The sequence below is a fragment of the Scyliorhinus canicula genome, chromosome 17 (genome assembly GCF_902713615.1).
Source record: "Scyliorhinus canicula chromosome 17, sScyCan1.1, whole genome shotgun sequence".
Taxonomy (NCBI): Eukaryota; Metazoa; Chordata; class Chondrichthyes; order Carcharhiniformes; family Scyliorhinidae; genus Scyliorhinus; species Scyliorhinus canicula.
The window spans coordinates 90,409,674-90,428,184 of NC_052162.1; the positions used below are offsets into that span (position 1 = coordinate 90,409,674).

Sequence of the window (18,511 nt, forward strand, 5' to 3'; positions counted from 1 at the left end):
CCCCCACCATGGCACAGAAGCTGTACGTCTTCCACTCCAGCGTGTGTATCGACACCTACGCGATAATCAAGGAGGAAAAGGATTATGATGCAGCAATACTAAAGCTGAAGGGACAATTCATTAAACCAGTCAACAGGGTATTCGTCCGACATCTGCTGGCCACCAGCTCCCCTGTGAGTCACTAAACCAATATTACCAGGCCCTCGCTATCCTGGGGAGGAATTGCTCCTGCGTCGCAGTCTCAGCTACGGAGCACATGGAACTACTTATCAGAGACGCTTATGTGGCTGGGATGCAGTCCCCCGCTATTCGCAAGCGGATGCTGGAGAGAGACGACCTCAGCTTAACTGAGGCACGGACTCTCTCCACCTCCCTGGAGGTTGCCGATGAAAACGCCCGCGCCTATGTCCCCAGCCAGGCCTCCTGGCACACTTCCCCACCGCCATCCGCCGCTCGCGACCTCCCTCAGGCCTGTGCCGCGGGACGCCCCGACAAGTCCACGGGGCCCCGCTGCTACTTTTGCGGGTTCGCGAAACACCCTCGCCCAGCCCGCTCCGCCCTCTGTAAGAGCTGCGGGAAGAAGGGCCATTTTTCCACTGTCTGCCAGGCCAAAACGGTGGCTGCAGTTCTTCTGGACGCCATGCAACACTCTCCCCCCGCCCCCTGCGCCTGGCCTGTGCGCCTCTCTCTTTCCTCCCGGCCCCCTCCTGGTCGCCGCGTCTCTCTCCCCCCCCCGGGCCCCGCCGCCCGACCTGCGCGCCTCTCTCGCATCTCCAGGCCCTCCCGGTCCCCTCCTAACCGCCGCGCGAAACTCCCCCCCCCCGCCCCCGGGCCTCCGCGCCTGGCCTGCTCGCCTCTCTCTCTCCTCCGGGGCCGCTCCAGCGCACCGCGCTCCTCCCAGCTCGCGACCCGGCGCCCGACCTGCGCGCCTCTCTCGCATCTCCGGGCCCTCCCGGTCCCCTCCTAACCACCGCGCAAAACTCCCCCCCCCCCCGCCCCCGGGCCCCCGCGCCTGGCCTGCTCGTCTCTCTCTCCTCCGGGGCCGCTCCAGCGCACCACGCTCCTCCCAGCTCGCCGCCCCTGGGCCCCCGCGCCTGGCCTGCCCGCCTCACTGCCCCCGCTCGCAGCCGCTCCAATCGGCCCGCCGGCACCGCTAGCCCCGCCCCCAGCAACCACGAGGGCCCCACGGGCGCCGCCATCTTGGGGCGCCGACTCCACGTGCGGGTCCTGGGCGCCGCCATCTTGGGGCGCCGACTCCACGTGCGGGTCCTGGGCGCCGCCATCTTGGGGCGCTGACTCCACGTGCGGGTCCTGGGCGCCGCCATCTTGGAGCGCCGACTCCACGTGCGGGTCCTGGGCGCCGCCATCTTGGGGCGCCGACTCCACGTGCGGGTCCTGGGCGCCGCCATCTTCGGGCCCCGACTCCATGTGCGGGTCCTGGGCGTCGCCATCTTGGGGCGCCGACTCCATGTGCGGGTCCTGGGCGCTGCCATCTTGGGATCCCAACTCAACGTGCGGATCCTGGCCACCGCCTTCCGGGACTGGCACACAAGGTTCTTCCAGCATCGACTCGGACGACGACGATGAATACGGATTTTCTCCACGGCTCGCGGCCATTCAGCTCTACCAATCACGTCCACGCATGCTCGCCAAATCGAAGATGCTCATCTCCCTCAACGGCCACGAGACGGGATGCCTGCTGGACTCCGGGAGCACGGAAAGCTTTGATCACCCTGCCACGGTAAGGCGCTGCGCGGTCCCTGTCCATCCTGTAAAACACAAATTCGGGTTAGCCTCAGGTTCGCACTCCGTCCACATCACCGGGTGCTGCATCGCGGACCTCACGGTCCAGGGGAAGGTTTTTAAAAATTATTAATTCCTTGTCCTCCCTGACCTTTGCGCACCGGCACTCCCAGGACTGGACTTCCAATGCAACCTGCAGAGCTTGACCTTCCAATTCGGCGGCCCTATACCCCCCTCACTGTCTGCAGCCTCGCGTCCCTCAAAGTGGACCCCCCCTCCTTGTTTGCTAATCTCACCCCCGATTGCAAACCCGTCGCGACACGGAGCAGACGGTACAGCGCCCAGGACCGGTCCTTCATCAGGTCCGAGGTCCAGAGGCTGCTGACGGAAGGGGTCATCGAGGCCAGCAACAGTCCCTGGCGAGCCCAAGTGCTGGTGGTCCGGACTGGGGAGAAAAACCAGATGGTCATCGACTATAGCCAGACCATCAACCGGTTTACGCAACTGGACGCGTATCCTCTCCCCCGTATTTCCACCATGGTAAACGATATCGCGAAATACAAGGTCTTCTTCACTGTGGACCTTAAGTCCGCTTATCACCAGCTTCCCCTCCGCGCGAGTGACCGCAAATACACCGCGTTTGAGGCAGATGGGCGCCTCTACCACTTCCTTAGGGTTCCATTTGGTGTCACAACGGGAGATGGACCGAATGGTCGACAAGTACGGATTACGGGCTACCTTCCCGTATCTTGATAATGTCACCATCTGCGGCCACGATCAGCAGGACCATGACGCCAACCTCCAGCAATTCCTTCAAACCGCAAAACTCCTTAACCTCACATACAATAAGGATAAGTGCGTGTTTAGCACCGACCGTCTAGCCACCCTCGGCTAAGTAGTGCGTAAAGGAGTGATAGGCCCCGACCCCGAACGCATGCGCCCCCTAATGGAACTCCCTCTCCCTAATACCCTCAAATCCCTCAAACGCTGCCTGGGGTTCTTCGCATACTACGCCCAATGGGTTCCCAACTACGCTGACAAGGCCCGTCCCCTCATTCAAACCACGACCTTCCCGCCGTCGACAGAGGCCTGCGCATCGCAAAGGCCACGATGCGCGCCATCAACGAGTCCCTCCCCTTCCAGGTCAAGAGCGACGCATCAGAAGTTGCTCTGGTGGCCACCCTGAACATAGCGGGCAGACCCGTGGCCTTCTCCTCCAGAACCCTCCAGGCTTCCGAACTCCGTCACTCCTCTGTGGAAAAGGAAGCCCAGGCCATAGTCGAAGCGGTGCGACATTGGAGGCACAATTTGTCCTCACAGACCAACGGTCAGTAGCCTTCATGTTTGATAATGCACAAAGGGGCAAGATCAAGAATGACAAGATCTTACGGTGGCGGATCGAGTTGTCCACGTACAACTATGAGATCTTGTATCGTCCTGGGAAGCTCAATGAGCCTCCTGATGCCCTGTCCCGCGGTACCTGCGCCAGCGCGCAGATAGACCGCCTCCGCTCCCTCCACACGGACCTCTGCCATCCAGGGGTGACCCGCCACTACCATTTCATTAAGGCCCGCAACCATCCTTTCTCCATCGTGGAAGTCAGGACAGTAACCCGTGATTGCCACATCTGCGCAGAGTGCAAACCGCACTTCTACCGCCCCGAGCGTGCACACCTGATCAAAGCATCCCGCCCCTTCGAACGTCTCAGCATTGACTTCAAGGGGCCCCTTCCCTCTAACAACCGCAACATTTACTTTCTGGCGGTAATTGACGAATTCTCCCGCTTCCCCTTCGCCATTCCCTGCCCCGACATGACCACATCGACCGTCATTAAGGCCCTCCTCTTCGTCTTCTCCCTGTTCGGCTACCCCACGTACATACACAGCGATCGGGGGTCCTCCTTTATGAGCGACGAGCTGCGTCAATTCCTGCTCAACAGGGGCATTGCCTCTAGCAGGACGACCAGCTATAACCCCTGGGGTAACGGACAGGTCGAGCGGGAGAATGGTACCATCTGGAAGACCATACTACTGGCCCTCCAGTCCAGAGATCTACTTATTTCCCGATGGTAAGAGGTTATCCCCGATGCCCTACATTCTATCCGCTCACTCCTCTGTACCGCAACTAATCAGACACATCATGAATGTCTTCTTGTTTTCCCCAGGAAGTCATCCTCCGGATCCCCTCTCCCGACGTGGCTGGTCACCCCCGGACCCATCTTGCTCCGGAAGCATGTGCGGGTGCACAAGTCCGACCCGTTGGTGGAACAAGTCCAGTTACTCCACGCTAACCCGCAGTATGCGTATGTGGAGTACCCAGACGGTCGACAGGACACGGTCTCCCTCCGGGACCTGGCACCCGCCGGCGTGCGGCCTTCCCCCTCTCCACCACAGACCCCCCCCTGTTTTTTTCCCCCCAGCACCCCACTCAGGTTCCCCCTTCCCCATCCATGGCGTCTCCACAGCCAGCTCGGGTGACGGAGACCATTCAAGGACCATTGCTCCCGGACTCCAGGACGTCAGCGGAACCACCACCATCGGCCGACCTGACGTTACCTCCTCCACTGCGGCGGTCTGCCAGAACGTCACGGACCACGAAAAGACTGATCGAATCGATCTAAATTTCGACAGCTCCATGGACTTTGTGTAATATTGCTTATTGTCTGGGCCAGTGGGAAGCCCCCAAATTCGATAAAAGGAGAGAAAATTTTTGTCCTCCCGGCTGCTACTCATATCACCAGTTCTCTCCCCCCCCACCCCGGCTCTCGTTGATACCCCCCCCCCCGGCTTCTTTCTCCGCAAGGGGTGAATGTGGTGATATGATTTGCATACCTGTCTGCCATTGGGGCAGAACACCGGCTTACCATTGGCCCTGGTCGGTCATGTGCCTCACGACCGATTGGTCGAGAGGCTGAGTTAACCACGCCTCCTTGCCGAGGTATAAATAGTCAAATGCCCGGCGGTTATCCATTTTATTGTAGACAACCGCAGGGCTAAGTTCTAGTTTATTAAAGCCTAACTTTTGTAAAGCAACTCGTCTCTCGTGCAATTGATGGCACATCAACCACCAGGTTGAGATCATGAGAATGGCCATGTGGTCAGTGAGACGGAAGGATCATCATCCTGGCATGAAAAACCCATGTGTCACATGACATCTGGGTGGGTGCCGGTGGATACTCACCTCTGCAGCATAGGCCAATCTTGATGTTGTTGACCTATCTGTCCTCTGCCACCCCTTTTCCTATTCCTTGTGGGCCAGCCTCTCCTGCGGGGACATTGTGAGCCGAATGCTTCATGCATCGCTGATTTAGGGGTTGGCATGGTGAGGTGTATGCTGGTGGATGCCAGGGCTGGCACATCGCGGTATTGTGCTGAGAGTGGGTGGTGCCAACTGCAGGGTCGTCAGGGAGAGGGGTGACCTCTGGGAATGGCAGGCAGGACTAATGCCAGGGGGCAGCGCCAACTCACCTGTGCGGCCTCAGTCTTGCAACGCTGGGTGGCAGTCCTCCTTGTCACACTCCTCAGACTAAAAGCTGCTGCCACTTCGTCCCAGGCTGCATTGGCTGACCCTCCGAGCCCCTAGTGGGATGGATTCCCTTGCATCCATTAGTCTTGCAAGGGCGGCATCCCCGAATTGTGGAGCTGGTCTGCATGGTGGCATGGCTGAATGCTGTCTTGGCTCTGTCTGTGGGATCAGTTAAATTGCAGCTCCTAAACGTTAGCGGCAAGCTGCCAGGTGCAGTCTCAGTGATTCAGCCCGCATGACTGTCATTTGCGGTGTGAAGCAGGTAGGGTATCATTAATTACCCTAATTAATGTTAGATGCTGGTGATGGCCTCACTGGGTTGGCTGTCCAAAAACACCCAGCATTTCCCGCTAGCTACCACACTGAGAAACTTTTCCTTTAGATCATGCTCAATAAGTTTGACTTTGCTTTTACCTGTCTGTGCAACCTCTGGAACAAGCTTGTCTTCTATATGAGCCATGTGTCCGAGGACGGAGAAAATGACAAATCCAGCAAACACACTCGTCATACAGTTAACAACACAGACGATGATGACATCTGTGTAACAGTTATTGTGGAACCTGTTGTAGGATGACAGGGCTGTTATACCTCCCCAACCGACTGACAGTGAAAAGAAAATCTGTGTTGCAGCATCTTTCCAGACCTGGGAAATAGAAGGTAGCATTAATCCATTGTAAGAACTTTAACATGAGTTTGCTAAATTGGGACAGATCAAACTGCAATAAGCATGAGAAACATATGGGAATCATCATAAAAGCTCAATGCTGACTGAATGAAACTCCCGTTAGCCAATGGAGTCTTCCTTCAATCGTTCGACATTCATTCCGTCTCCCTGTCCATTGAGGAGCTCAAATGCTTTGTGCTGCTAGGTTTTGAAGCAACTTATAGTTTGATTTAATTAGGTCACCTTTGTTGAAAGCAGCATAAATTTCAGGTGCATCAGAAGTCCATCAGAGTTTTATTAATGTTCACAATCAAATCTCAATGCCAATAAATTAGAAACATAGCAGCATAGAAAATTGGTAATTTAGTTCTTAGAGCCTGCTTCATCAATCCATAAGATCATGGCTGATCCTCTGTCTAAGTATCATACTCCTGTGCTCTCCCCATACCTCTTGACACCTTTGGTATCTAGAAATGTGGGGCGGAATTCTCCGATCCCCGCAGGGTCGGGGCATCGCCTGGGGCCTTTGTAAATCCCGCCCCGCCATGGCTGAAATTCTCTGCCACCCGGGAATCGGCGGGGGCGGGAATCACGTCGTGCCGGTCGGCGGGCCCACGTGGCGATTCTCCAGCCCGCGATGGGCCAAAGTCCCGCCGCTGTCAGGCCTCTCCTGCCGTCGTAGTTTAAACCACCTCTGGTGGTGGCGGGAGCAGGCGGCGCAAGCGGGGTCCGGGGTCCTGGGGGGGGGGGGGCGAACGGAACCCAGGGGGTGCCCCCACGGTGGCCTGGCCCACGATCGAGGCGCACCGATCGGTGGGTGGGCCAGTGCCGTAGGGGCACTCATTTTCCTCCGCCGCCGCTACGGCCTCCACCATAGCAGAGGCGGAAGAGACCCCCCTACAGCGCATGCACCGGGATGACATCGGCAGCCGCTGACGCTCCGGCGCATGTGCAGCCTCACGCCGGCCGGCTAGGGCCTTTCGGCCAGCCGTTCGTGCCGGTTGGCAGGCGGAAAGGCCGTTCACAGCGGCCGGCGGGGAGCCAAAGGCCGCTCGCGCCGGTCAGCGGGGCGGCAACCCCTCCGGCGCGGGCCTAGCCCCTAAAGGTGCGGAGAATTCCGCACCTTTGGGGAGGCCCGACGCCGGAGTGGTTGGCGCCACTCCGGTACGCCGGGACCCCCCGCCCTGCCGTGTAGGGGAGAATACCGCCCCTATTTCCTTCTTAAATATACTCAGTGACTTGACCTCCAAACTATTCTGTGGTAGAGAATTCCACAGGTTCAACACCCTCTGAGTGAAGAATTTTCTTCTCATTTCAGTCCTAAATGGCTTAGTTGGTTTTCTGAGACAGTGACTGCTTGTTCTAGACCCCTCAGCCACAGGAAACAACATCCCTGCATTGAGTTTGTCAGCCCTGTCAGAGTTTTAAATGTTTCAATTAGATCCCCTCTTATTCTTCTAATTTACAGTGAATACAGGCCCAGCCTACTCAATCTTTCCCTGTATGACAATCTTGCCATCTCAGGAATCAGTCTGGTGATCCTTTGCTGTACTCCTCTAAAGCAAATATATCCTTTCCTTGAGTCGGAGACCAAAATGGCACAAAATATGCCATGTGTGGTTGTATAAAGCTGCAATAAGACATCCTTGTTCCTGTACTCAAGTCCTCTTGCATGAAAACCAACATGCCATTTGCCTGCCAAACTGCTTGCCGTACCTGCATGCTTGTTTTCAGTGACGCACACGAGGGCCGTTTATAGATTAACATTTCCCAACCTATCCACTTTAACAAAGAGTCATCCAGACTCGAAACGTTAGCTCCCTTCTAACTCCGCAGACCTGCTGAGATTGACCAGTATTTTCTGTTTTTGTTTCCCGATCCATCACTATTTAAATAAAACTGCCATTCTGCTTCTGCTATGTGGGACTTTCGCAAAAGCTTTCTGAAAATCCAAATACAACAGATCCACAAGTTCACCCATGTCTATTCTACTAATTATGTCTTCAAAAAACTTCAATCGATTTTGTCTAATCCCACTGATAATTTCTAAGTGCCCTGTTATCACATCTTTTATAATTGTATGTCAAAATATTTATTGGGCACTTAATTGTTACTTTGTGACCTCCCACATGGATTGATAAGATATTTACATATTTACCCAACAATTTTATTAGTGGATTGTTCAGCAACTGCTCAAAAGAAATGGAAGGCATTGTATGGTGTTATAGTCTGCCCTGTCCCTTCCAATTCTATTATCTCCCATTTCATCCCATCACTATTTCATCCAATTTCAGTCCATTTCTGCTTTCTTATTCCATTCCATCTACAAACATCTAAATATTAAATAATATAAATTAAAATAATTAACTTTTATTGCTAGATTTCAGCTGTAACTTCCTTCTCACTCCATCTACTAATATGCAATGACTGAAATTAGTTTTCGTTCAGGTTAACAATGCAAAATAACACAGCTTTTACCTTGAACTTGTCATAAACGAGAAACATAAATAAAAGTGAAACGTGAAGCAAAATGACTGAAGAATACAGTTGGAGTTCTATAGATTAGCCTGGTGTGTTTACCTCAGCATCTCCCAACTTAGTGATGTTAGACTGGCTTCCAATGTAATATTCAATCCCTTTATAGGCTCCCTCCAGAGTAGCACCTCGGATCAGGAGTATGACCAGAACAAAATAAGGGAATGTCGCAGTGAAATAAACCACCTGACATGGAGAGTAAATTGTTAGATTTTCCTGCATTGCTGATACAACATTAACTGTATTGAATCCAACTGAATGGCAAACTAATAAAGCAGAGAATCAACAATAAATACTTGGAGGAATAGATGGCACAGTGGTTAGCACTGCTGCCTCACGGCACCAGGGACCGGCACCAAGTTCAATTCCAGCCTTGGATGACTATCTGTTTGGAGTTTGTGTTCTCTCTCATATCTGCATATCCGGTTGCACCAGTTTCCTCCCACTGTCTAAAGATTTGCAGGATAGGTGAATTGGCTGTGTTAAATTGCCCCTTGTGTCCAAAAGATTAGGTGGGGATACAGGATGGGGCAGGGGAGTGGGCCTGGGTATGGTGCTCTTTCAGAGAATTGGTGCAGACTCAATCTGACAAATGGCCTCCTTCTGTGCTGTAGGAATGCCATGAAGGTTTCCATGAAACAATATTTAATATTGAATTAGACACTTCAGTTAAATTTAAATGGCATGATATTTGGCTGGTCCCTGTTGCAAAAATAATGATATGTTAATGACAGCCGCTGTTATTTGTGTGCAAATCAACCAGCAAATTTCAGGATAAACATAGAAACATAAAAACTAGGAGCATGAGTAAGTCATTTGGCCCTTTGAGCCTGCTCAGCCATTCAATATGATCATGGCTAATCCTATATTTTATTGCCATATTCCTGCTTTCTCTCCATAGCCCTTGATGTCATTAAAATCTAAAACATTGCGGTGAATTCTCCGTCTCCCCAGCCGTGTGTTTCTCGCTTGCAGCGGGGTTTTCCATTCGCCGCTGTCCAATGGGATTTCCCAGTGTCGCCACCCCACACCGGCGGGAAACCCGCTGGTGGGGGCGTGCTGCCAGCAGAACTAAGAATTTGTCAGTGGAGAATTCACCCCACTGGGCGGGATTCTCCACTTGCCGACGCCAAAATCCCGCAATTTGGCGAATAGCTTCCGACACCGAAATCAGGCAAGGCGCTGGTTTGATGCCAAATTGGGATGCTCTGGCACCTGAAAATGGCGTAAATGCGGCGCTCGCTGAGCGGGTGAAAGTACAGTAGGCATATCATCAGCAGCCTGACACCCTATGCTCCAGCGGCCTCCGCGATTCACCAACCCCATGGGACGCCTTTGTTCGCTTGTGGTTTTAAAATTCGTGAACCTGGCAACCTGCCTGCTGAGTGAGAGAAAGAAGGTAGGAAATGGTGTGGAGTGACTGCAGGCTGCCGGCAGGGGTCCCCTGCCAGGGCCACCCCTTCCAGGGCCGGGGAGGAGGGGACGGGGAGGGGTAGGGGAGTGGGGGGAGGCGGGCCGAGCAGCCAGGGAGTCCCCACCCCCCCACAGGACTGGGGCGGTGCCTAGGCATCGACCGCCATCTTGCTGAACACCCACTGACCACCCACTCCGGCCCTGGCTCTGCACTGTGGCACCGGCCATAAGGGTGCCCACACCCGCACCCCAACCGCCCACCACAGCGCGTCACCCCCTGGTCCCGAACACCCCATCCAACCAGCAGCCACCCACCGGGGAAACCACCCAGGAATACACCTGAGGCAACCCCAGTGATGACAGTGCTAGCCAACAGTGCTCCAGGCAGCAGGGATTGGCGCCAAGACTGGGAGACACATCGTGGGGCCGGATACCAATGGGGTATCGGAGCTGGAGGACATGCTTGAGCGGGGCCCGCAGTGCCAACTGGGGCCACCATGGATGAGCATGGGGGTATCCGCCATGATAACATGTTGGCCTTTCACCCCTGTAGACAGTGGTATTCGGACAACAACCTGCGATGCTGTCTGCCTGCGAGATACCCCGTGGCTGTGCGATGGGGTGCCGCTCGGAGAGGAGGGGGAAGCTGCAGCAGAGGACCGAGCTGCAGAGGAATGGCTGAAGAGGTGCAGGTGGCGGCCGCACAGGCTGGAGGGCCGGCCACCCAGCAGGCCGAGGAGGAGGAGTTGGCAGAGAATGAGGCCTGTGGTAGCATGGGTGACTTGAAGCGCATCTTGAAGATGCCGAAGCACCGCTCGACCACACCCCTAGTCGCCATAAAGGCGTCATTGGATTGGGTCTCCGCATTGATCTGTGGTCTCCAGATAGGCGTCATCAGCCATGACTGCAGCGGGTAACCCCTGACATGTTCGAGGGGGACAACCACCGCACCTCCCCTGCTGCGGGGTTGGCAGCATGCCGTTTGAGAACCTGTCGGACTGGGCATGCTAGGGGAGACTCCGGATGAGGGACTGTGCGACACATCGGCCAGATGCCACACCTGGCACCGCAGGAGTATGGGGGAGGACACCTGCTCCCGGTGACTGTCAAAGTGACCACCTCCCAGAACATTTATGCGACGGGATCCTTCCAGGTGCCAAGTGGGGACCTATCTGGGAACTCGCAGGACTCAGCGCACAGGTGCATCTGCGCCATCAGGGACGTCCTATACGCCCAGGCGGACATGTGCATCCAATTCCATGTGGAGCAAGATCACCAGGATGCCCGGGCAGGAGGTTCGCTGTCATTGCTGGGATGCCCCGGGTCCAGGGGTAATCGATGGAATGCATTTCATCTAGGGGACTGGCGGATTACAGGCCACTGTACACCAACTGAAAGGGGTTTCACCCCATGATCATTTGGCTGATCTGCGATCAACAGATGCGCATCATGCATGTCTGTGCCTGATACCCGGGCAGTGTACGTGACGCCTTCATCCTGGCACGCTCGGTGATCCCTGACATGTTCAAGGGGGACAACCACCTCATCCCCCTGCTGCGGGGTTGGCTGCTGGGCGACAGGGGTTACCCGCTGCGGTCATGACTGATGACGCCTATCTGGAGACCACTGATCAATGCGGAGACCCAATCCAATGGTGCCCTTACGGCGACTAGGGGTGTGGTCGAGCGGTGCTTCGGCATCTTCAAGATGCGCTTCAAGTCACCCATGCTACCACAGGCCTCATTCTCTCTGATACCTAAGAAAGGTAAAGAACCAACGGAATGTGGGTCATGCAGACCCATCTCACTGCTAAACGCAGATGCCAAAATACTAGCGAAAATCCGAGCCAAAAGGCGAGAAGACTGCGTACCAAAAGTGATCGCAGAGGACCAGACAAAGGTAGATAGCTTACCTCGAACATCAGGCGCCTGCTGAATGTGATTATGACCCCCTCCGGGAAGAGAATACCAGATGTGATTGTCTCCCGAGATGTAGAAAAGGCCTTCGACAGGGTCGAATGGAAATACCTCATTGAGGTACTGGGGCTTGAAACAGGGTTCACCTCCTGGGCAAAACTCCTATACAAAGCTCCCATGGCAAGCGTATGGACCAACAACACAAATTCCTGATACTTCCAGCTGCACAGGGGCACCAGACAAAGATTCCCAGTGTCCCCGCTGCTGTTCGCTCTGGCGATCGAGCCACTAGCAATTGCGCTCAGAGCAGAAAAAAGCTGGAGGGGGATCTGAAGGAGCGGCAGAGAGCACAGAGTCTCACTCTATGTAGGTGACCTGCTTCTCTACATTTCAGACCCACAAAGCAGCATGGATGGAATCATCGCACTCCTGAAAGAGTTTGGCACCTTGTCGGGTTACAAACTCAACATGAGCAAAAGCGAGATCTTCCCGGTATAGCCACAAGTAGGGGTGCAGCACTAACGGGACTGCCGTTGAAACAAACCCGACACAAAGTTCGCTACCTAGGGATCCAAATAGCCCATGACTGGAAAGGGAACCTCACCAGTTTGACAGAGAAAGTAAAAAAGGACCTGCAAAAATGTGTTATGGGTCAGGGTTTAGAGAAACCCAAAGTGTATCATGGAATTCACCTGACCCACAACGTTTAATAGTTTGTGGTATGGGGAGCACACGGCCCACTCTACAGGTGTGGTGCAGCAGAAATGGAAAATTTAAAAAACAAAACAATGTTTATTCTATGAACTGAAGTTAACCTTTTTAAAACATACAGTGAACATCTTTGCAACCATTAATTCAAATACAACCCTCAAAGACTATAACACTAAGTAATCCTTTAAGCTTTCCTTTTAACATCCATAAGACCTAAAACACCTTTTACCAGAAGCACATCAGGTCAAAGTCACTTCTGTTAGTTTTAAATCACCAGGATCGATTTACAGTCTTTAGGTTACAGAGAGAGACTCTGATACACCTTTTGGCTGTGACTGTAGCTATGCAGTTCTGAAAACGAAACTAAAACACACACTTCAGCAAACAGCCTAAAACGTAAGTAAAAAGCTGACAGACAGCTCAGCTCCACCCACTCTCTGACATCATTGCAGTAATAAAACACCCATTTTTTTAAAGGTACTCTTACTACAGATATTTATATACATACCTATTTATAAACACCCATTTCTTGAAGATACTCTCACATGACACCTCCCCCCAAGAAAGAAAACCCATCAATTTCAAGATGGTTTCATTTTTCACCTTTTCACCATCCTTTAAGAAATGCAGAGTAAATATACTTTATTGTTTCAAAAAATAATGCATGCAAACAGGTATAATAATATAGTCCATTTTTTTTTCTTCCTCCAACTGAAATCCTTCTCGATTGACAGTCTCTTTGGACAAGAAGGTCTTTGCACGGTCCATTCATTTCTCTATGCCTCGGCATTTCTCTTTAAAGTCAGTCTTTAAAGTCAGCTACTTTAGTTCAATCTGATCACAGAGTCTCTTGTCATTCTCCAACACAGGAGCATTAGTTATCACAGCTTTCAGGCCTGTTGAAAGTCCGCTTTCCATTGAAATTTGTTATGCTTCCTGAGCAAGTCCATCAGTGGAGCAAAGATTTTTCACCAATTTTCGATCAAATCCACTCAGACCAAGAAATCGCATTATTTCCCTTTGTCTTGAGGGTATTGAAAACTCCTCAATAACTGTTGGTTTCACATCCTGTGTGACCATTTAACAATGTCCGATTGTATGGCCAAGGAAAGTGACTTGGAATTTCCAAATTCACTTTTGGCTAGGTTTATCACCAAACTCGCCTACTGAAACAACTTTGTTAGTTAACCGTTGAAATGTGGCTGGGGTGTTTTTCATGCCAAATGACATAACTTTGAATTGGTGTATACCATCTGGAGTCACGAAAGCGGAAATCTCCTTCGCCCTTTCGGATAAAGGTACCTGCCAGTAACCTTTAAGTAAATCCATTTTGGAAATAAAAGCTGATTGTCCCACTTTCTCAATGCAATCCTCCAAATGTGGGATAGGATAAGAGTCCATTCTTGTAACTGCATTAACCTTTCTATCGTCCACACACAATGACAATATCTGACACATTTCCACAGCAGCACCTTCCACCTGGGAGACCCCTGCATGCGAGCTGGCCATCGCATGGTCCCTGGGGAATCCCTGGGGTGGGGGTGCTGGGGACAGTCGGGAAGGGTGTGGTGGGAGGATGGGGATCGCGGTCCACCCACGGGGCCTGCACTTGTCCCCCACCAGATGCACCAGGGACAGGGGGGGGGGGGGCGAAGTCCGAGGTGCAGCAGTGTTTCGGCATCTCCCCTGCGGGAGTCACGGGCATGGGCCCCAGAATCTCCTCCTCCCTAGGGGTGCCCGATGGCCCTCAAGCTACTCCATGGATCAGGGGTGCGAGCGGAGCCATCCTCTGAGGCCCCCCCCCCCCCCCCGCCACCTGGCGCTGCCAGTCCTGGAGGGCCGCTCTGGTCTCGACCATGGTCTGTATATTCGCGGCCATGTAGCACAAGGAGTGGGCCATCTCCATCTGGGACTGTGCTACCACCCTGAGGGTCTGTGCCACATCAGCCGGTGACTGGGCCATGTACCTCTGGCGCTGGGTCACGTCCCTCTGGGTGTGGGCCACCTCCCTCTGGGACTGGGCCACCTACCTCTGGGACTGTGACACGTACCTCTGGGACTGGACCACACTGCCCAGTGTCTGCGCCATGCAGCCAGTGCCTGGGCAATGCCTCCGATGTTCTCAGCCATGGACTGCTATGACTGGGCCGTGCTGAGGAGTGCAGCTGCAATGTCCAGGTTGCTCAAGCACATGACTGCCTGTGAGAGGGCAGCCCTGTCCTGAGCTTCGGCCTCCGCCTGCACAGAATGCCCCAGGCCCTGGACATTCTGACCTATATCTGACAATGTTGCCTCCATTGCCTCCACCGCGGACGCCACCTGCGCGGTGTTGATCTGGGTGTCACACATGACCGGCACCACATCCTGCTCCTGCACATGGATGGACTCCTCCACCTGCGTCTGCAGGTGCTGGATGCCCACTGTCAACCCCTCTTGTAGTCCCTAGATCTCTGTCTGCACCTGCACTGTCGCTGGGACTGGATGTTTCAGGAGCCTGGGACCTGTCTGAATGGCAGCTGGTTCCTGGGGCCGGCCTGCCCTCCGAGCCCTCAAATTCTCCTATCACCACCTACTGTACTGGACACGATGTGTGGTGCGCACCAGATAGTGTCCCAGGAGCCTCTTCACTAATGAGCCCAACGGAGGTGATAGTCTCTGGGATGCTTAAGGGTGTTGGAGACAGCAGTGACGGAAATTCGGCGCACTCCTCCGACCCGAGCTCCGGGGTGTCCTGAGTCTGGGGCAGAGGGCTGGTATCTGGGCTGCTCTCCTCGTCAGTTCTTGGACGTCTGAGGGGCACCTGCTCTTGCACTGCTTGTGATAGGGGGCTCAGGATGCACGGGCCCCATCTCCGGCAGGTCCTGTAAGACACAAGACGACATGTATGGTTAGACAGCGGGCCGAGGTGAGGGGAAGTGTGAGGGGGGATAAGGATGAAGGGGGTGAGTGGGCTGAGGGGTTTGAGAGGGATGCTGGGGGTGACCACAAAAGTGTCAAGGGGATGCGCAACTAAGCAGGGTCTCACTTGCTCGCACAACGCCGACGTCCACCTCGGTGACCTCCCTTTCCTCCACACCGCTGACCATATCCAGTGCCCTCTGCTCGGGCATACTGAGGGACCGCAAGTCTGGGTGGTCCCCCTCCAGTCTTTTTCCACTTCCAGCGGTTGTGCGCGGCCTTCTCCTGGAGGTGGGTGAAACACAAACACAGACACCGTAAGACATTCCGACGCATGCAGTCCAGGGACTGGGTTGATGATGGCATCAGTGGTCAGGGTACCCGGCCATTGTGGCTGGAATGGGTGCTTGCATGTGGGGCAGGATGGGGGTTCAGCCGTTCCCTGGGGGGAGGGGCCAGATTGCAGGTGTGTGGTGGGGGCAGGGTTAGTGGTAGGGGCACAGCGCTATCTACTCACCCTGGCCGCCCTGAGGAGGTCGTGCAGTGTTTTCCGGCATGCATGCCAGTCTGGACGATGTTGCCCACAACGCTGACCGCCTCTGCCATCTGCGCCAGGCATGGTGGACAGCTGCGTCTTGTGGCCTTCCTCCCGGGCCGGGGTTCAGGGTTATCCTTCTCTCCTCCATGGTGTCCAGGAGGGTCTCCAGCTCAGCGTCACTGAACTGTTGCGCTGCTCTCCTTTCAGCCATCTTGTTGACTGGGACGGTGTGTGTGGGAGGATGGGTCGTCTAAGTGTGGCTGCGGCGTGTGAGCCTCATGTGCACCAATCATGCACCCGGTTAATCCAGCACCATTTTGCATGGAACCGGTTGCGTTCCATGTGGCGATGGTGCTCGGCCATTTCGAGTTCTTAATTGCTTGCCACACCTCCTTCTTCACTTTGATTGACTAGTGTACAAGAACACACAGATCTGTTTGTACATCCACACTTTCCATTTTATCACTATTTAATAAATACTCTTCCCCGAGATGGGGTTCCTTTGGCTGATCTCCCCATTTGCAGCCTTTTATACACTAAGGGGCAATTTAGCATCCCCCTAACCTGCACATCTTTGGACTGTGGGCAGAAACCAGAGCGCTCAGAGGAAACTCACGCACATATGGGGATAACTTACAAACTCCATACAGTCATCCAAGGCTGGAATTGAACCCGGGTCTCTGGCGGCATGAGGCAACAGTGCTAGCCACTGTGCCACCATTCTGGTTGTCGGCAATATTCCATTTATAATTTTGCTGCGGTGCATGCCTTTTTTTTCCCAGCCGCACAAATGGATTAATTATCCCAGAACAAGGCCTGCATAGTACATTTGTCTTGCACCATCATCCTTTTATCATTTAATTACTTTTGCACTTCCCCCTTTTAATTTCAGACCTCCAGCTTTCCCTGACTTGATGTGGCATGATGACACAGAGGTTAGAACTGCTGCTTCACAGCGCCAGGGACACGGGTTCATTTTCTGTGTGTGTTTCCTCCAGGTGCTCCAATTTCCTTCCACAATCCATAGATGTGCAAATTATGTGGATTAGCCATTGTCATGTGAGAGTACCTTTAAGAAATAGGTGTTTATAAATGGGTGTGTATATAAATATCTGTAGTGAGAGTACCTTTAAGAAATGGATGTTTACTATTGCAGTGATGTCAGCGAGTGGGTGGAGCTGGGCTGTCAGCTTTTTACTTTTCGTTTTTGAGCAGGCTGCAGGGTGTGTTTTAGTTTTGTTTTCAGAGCTGGATAGCTGCAGTCACAGACAGGTGTATGAAACTCTCTCTGTAATCTTAAGACTGTAAATTGATCCTGGTGATTTAAAATTAATAACTTTAACCTGATGTGCTTCTGGTAAAAGGTGTTTTAAGTCGTATGGATGTTCAAAAAGGAAAGCTTAAAGGTGTTGTAGTCTTTGGGAGTTGTACTTGAATTAACGGTTGCTAAGGTGTTCACTATATGTTTTAAAAAGGTTAACTTGAGTTCATAGAATAAACATTGTTTTGCTTTTAAAATATACTTTTCCATTTCTGCAGTACCACACCTGTAGAGTGGGCCGTGTGCTCCCCATACCACAATCTAGTAAAAGATGTGGGTCAGGTGAACTCCATGATACACTTTGGGGTTCTCTAAACCCTGGCCCATAACACCATGCTAAATTTTCCCTTGATGTCCAAAGGTTAGGTCGATTTATGCAGATGGGGCGGGGATGTGGGCCTGTGCAGGGTACTCTTTCAGAATGTGGGTGCAGACTTGATTTGCCAAATGGCTTTGTTCTGCACTGCAATTATTCTATGATTCGATAATCGTTAATCCAAAAAGGATGAGATTCTGTTCCTGAGACAGCCACCAACGAAAATTTGTGGACTTCCATGACAGCAAAACTAGCGCCACACCTGGATCAAATCAGCGTTAGTTGAGGACTTGCACAGGCGCAACGTGGGAAACAATCGATTCCAATGAGAAAAGCTGCTGGATTTGTCGGATTCCCAATTGACACTCAGGAAGCTGACAAACCGCATATACACACTGCACTCCGCATATCCCAGGGGCGAGAATCTCCCCAAATGTGGAGAGTCGTAAAGGCTGCCATGAAACTGGCCGTGTTTCACGGCAGCCTTCACGCCCGTTCCCGGGACCTGATTCTCCCCCCCCCCATCGGGGCCAGGAGCGGGTCCCCGGGAACCACGGCGTCGCGGCCTTAACGACCGTCGTTAAGGCCGCGCGCCAAGGTGACATGCGGCTGGCGTCTGTATGATGTCAGCCGCGCATGCGCGGGTTGGAGCCGGCTCCAACCCGCGCATGCGCGGTTGACATCATCACATGCGCGGTTCCGCATTTCTCCACCACCGCCCGACAAGGTGTGGCGCCTTGATCTTATCGGGCGGCAGAGGGGAAATAGTGCGTCACTTTTGGACGCAGGCCCGACGATCGGTGGGCACCGATCGCGGGCCTGTCCCCTCCCGAGCACAACGGTAGTGCTCCCACCCCAAACGGGCCTCTGGATGCCTCAAACGGGCATCCAGCGCCCATTTTTATGACGATAGCAAGCAGGTGTGTTTGCT

At 53.4% G+C, this 18,511-nt stretch overlaps 1 protein-coding gene across 2 annotated transcripts in view; it reads right to left on the bottom strand.

The window, feature by feature from the left end:
* Nucleotides 1-18,511, bottom strand: part of LOC119952286 (sodium- and chloride-dependent neutral and basic amino acid transporter B(0+)-like) — a 212,114-nt gene that overhangs the window by 76,411 nt on the left and 117,192 nt on the right. For both annotated transcript variants that reach the window (XM_038775912.1, XM_038775911.1), the window contains exons 7-8: nucleotides 8,513-8,653; nucleotides 5,683-5,911 (exon numbers count right to left, since the gene is read on the bottom strand). In XM_038775912.1, the coding sequence (XP_038631840.1) occupies nucleotides 5,683-5,911; nucleotides 8,513-8,653 (370 nt within the window). The remainder of the gene's footprint in view (nucleotides 1-5,682; nucleotides 5,912-8,512; nucleotides 8,654-18,511) is intronic.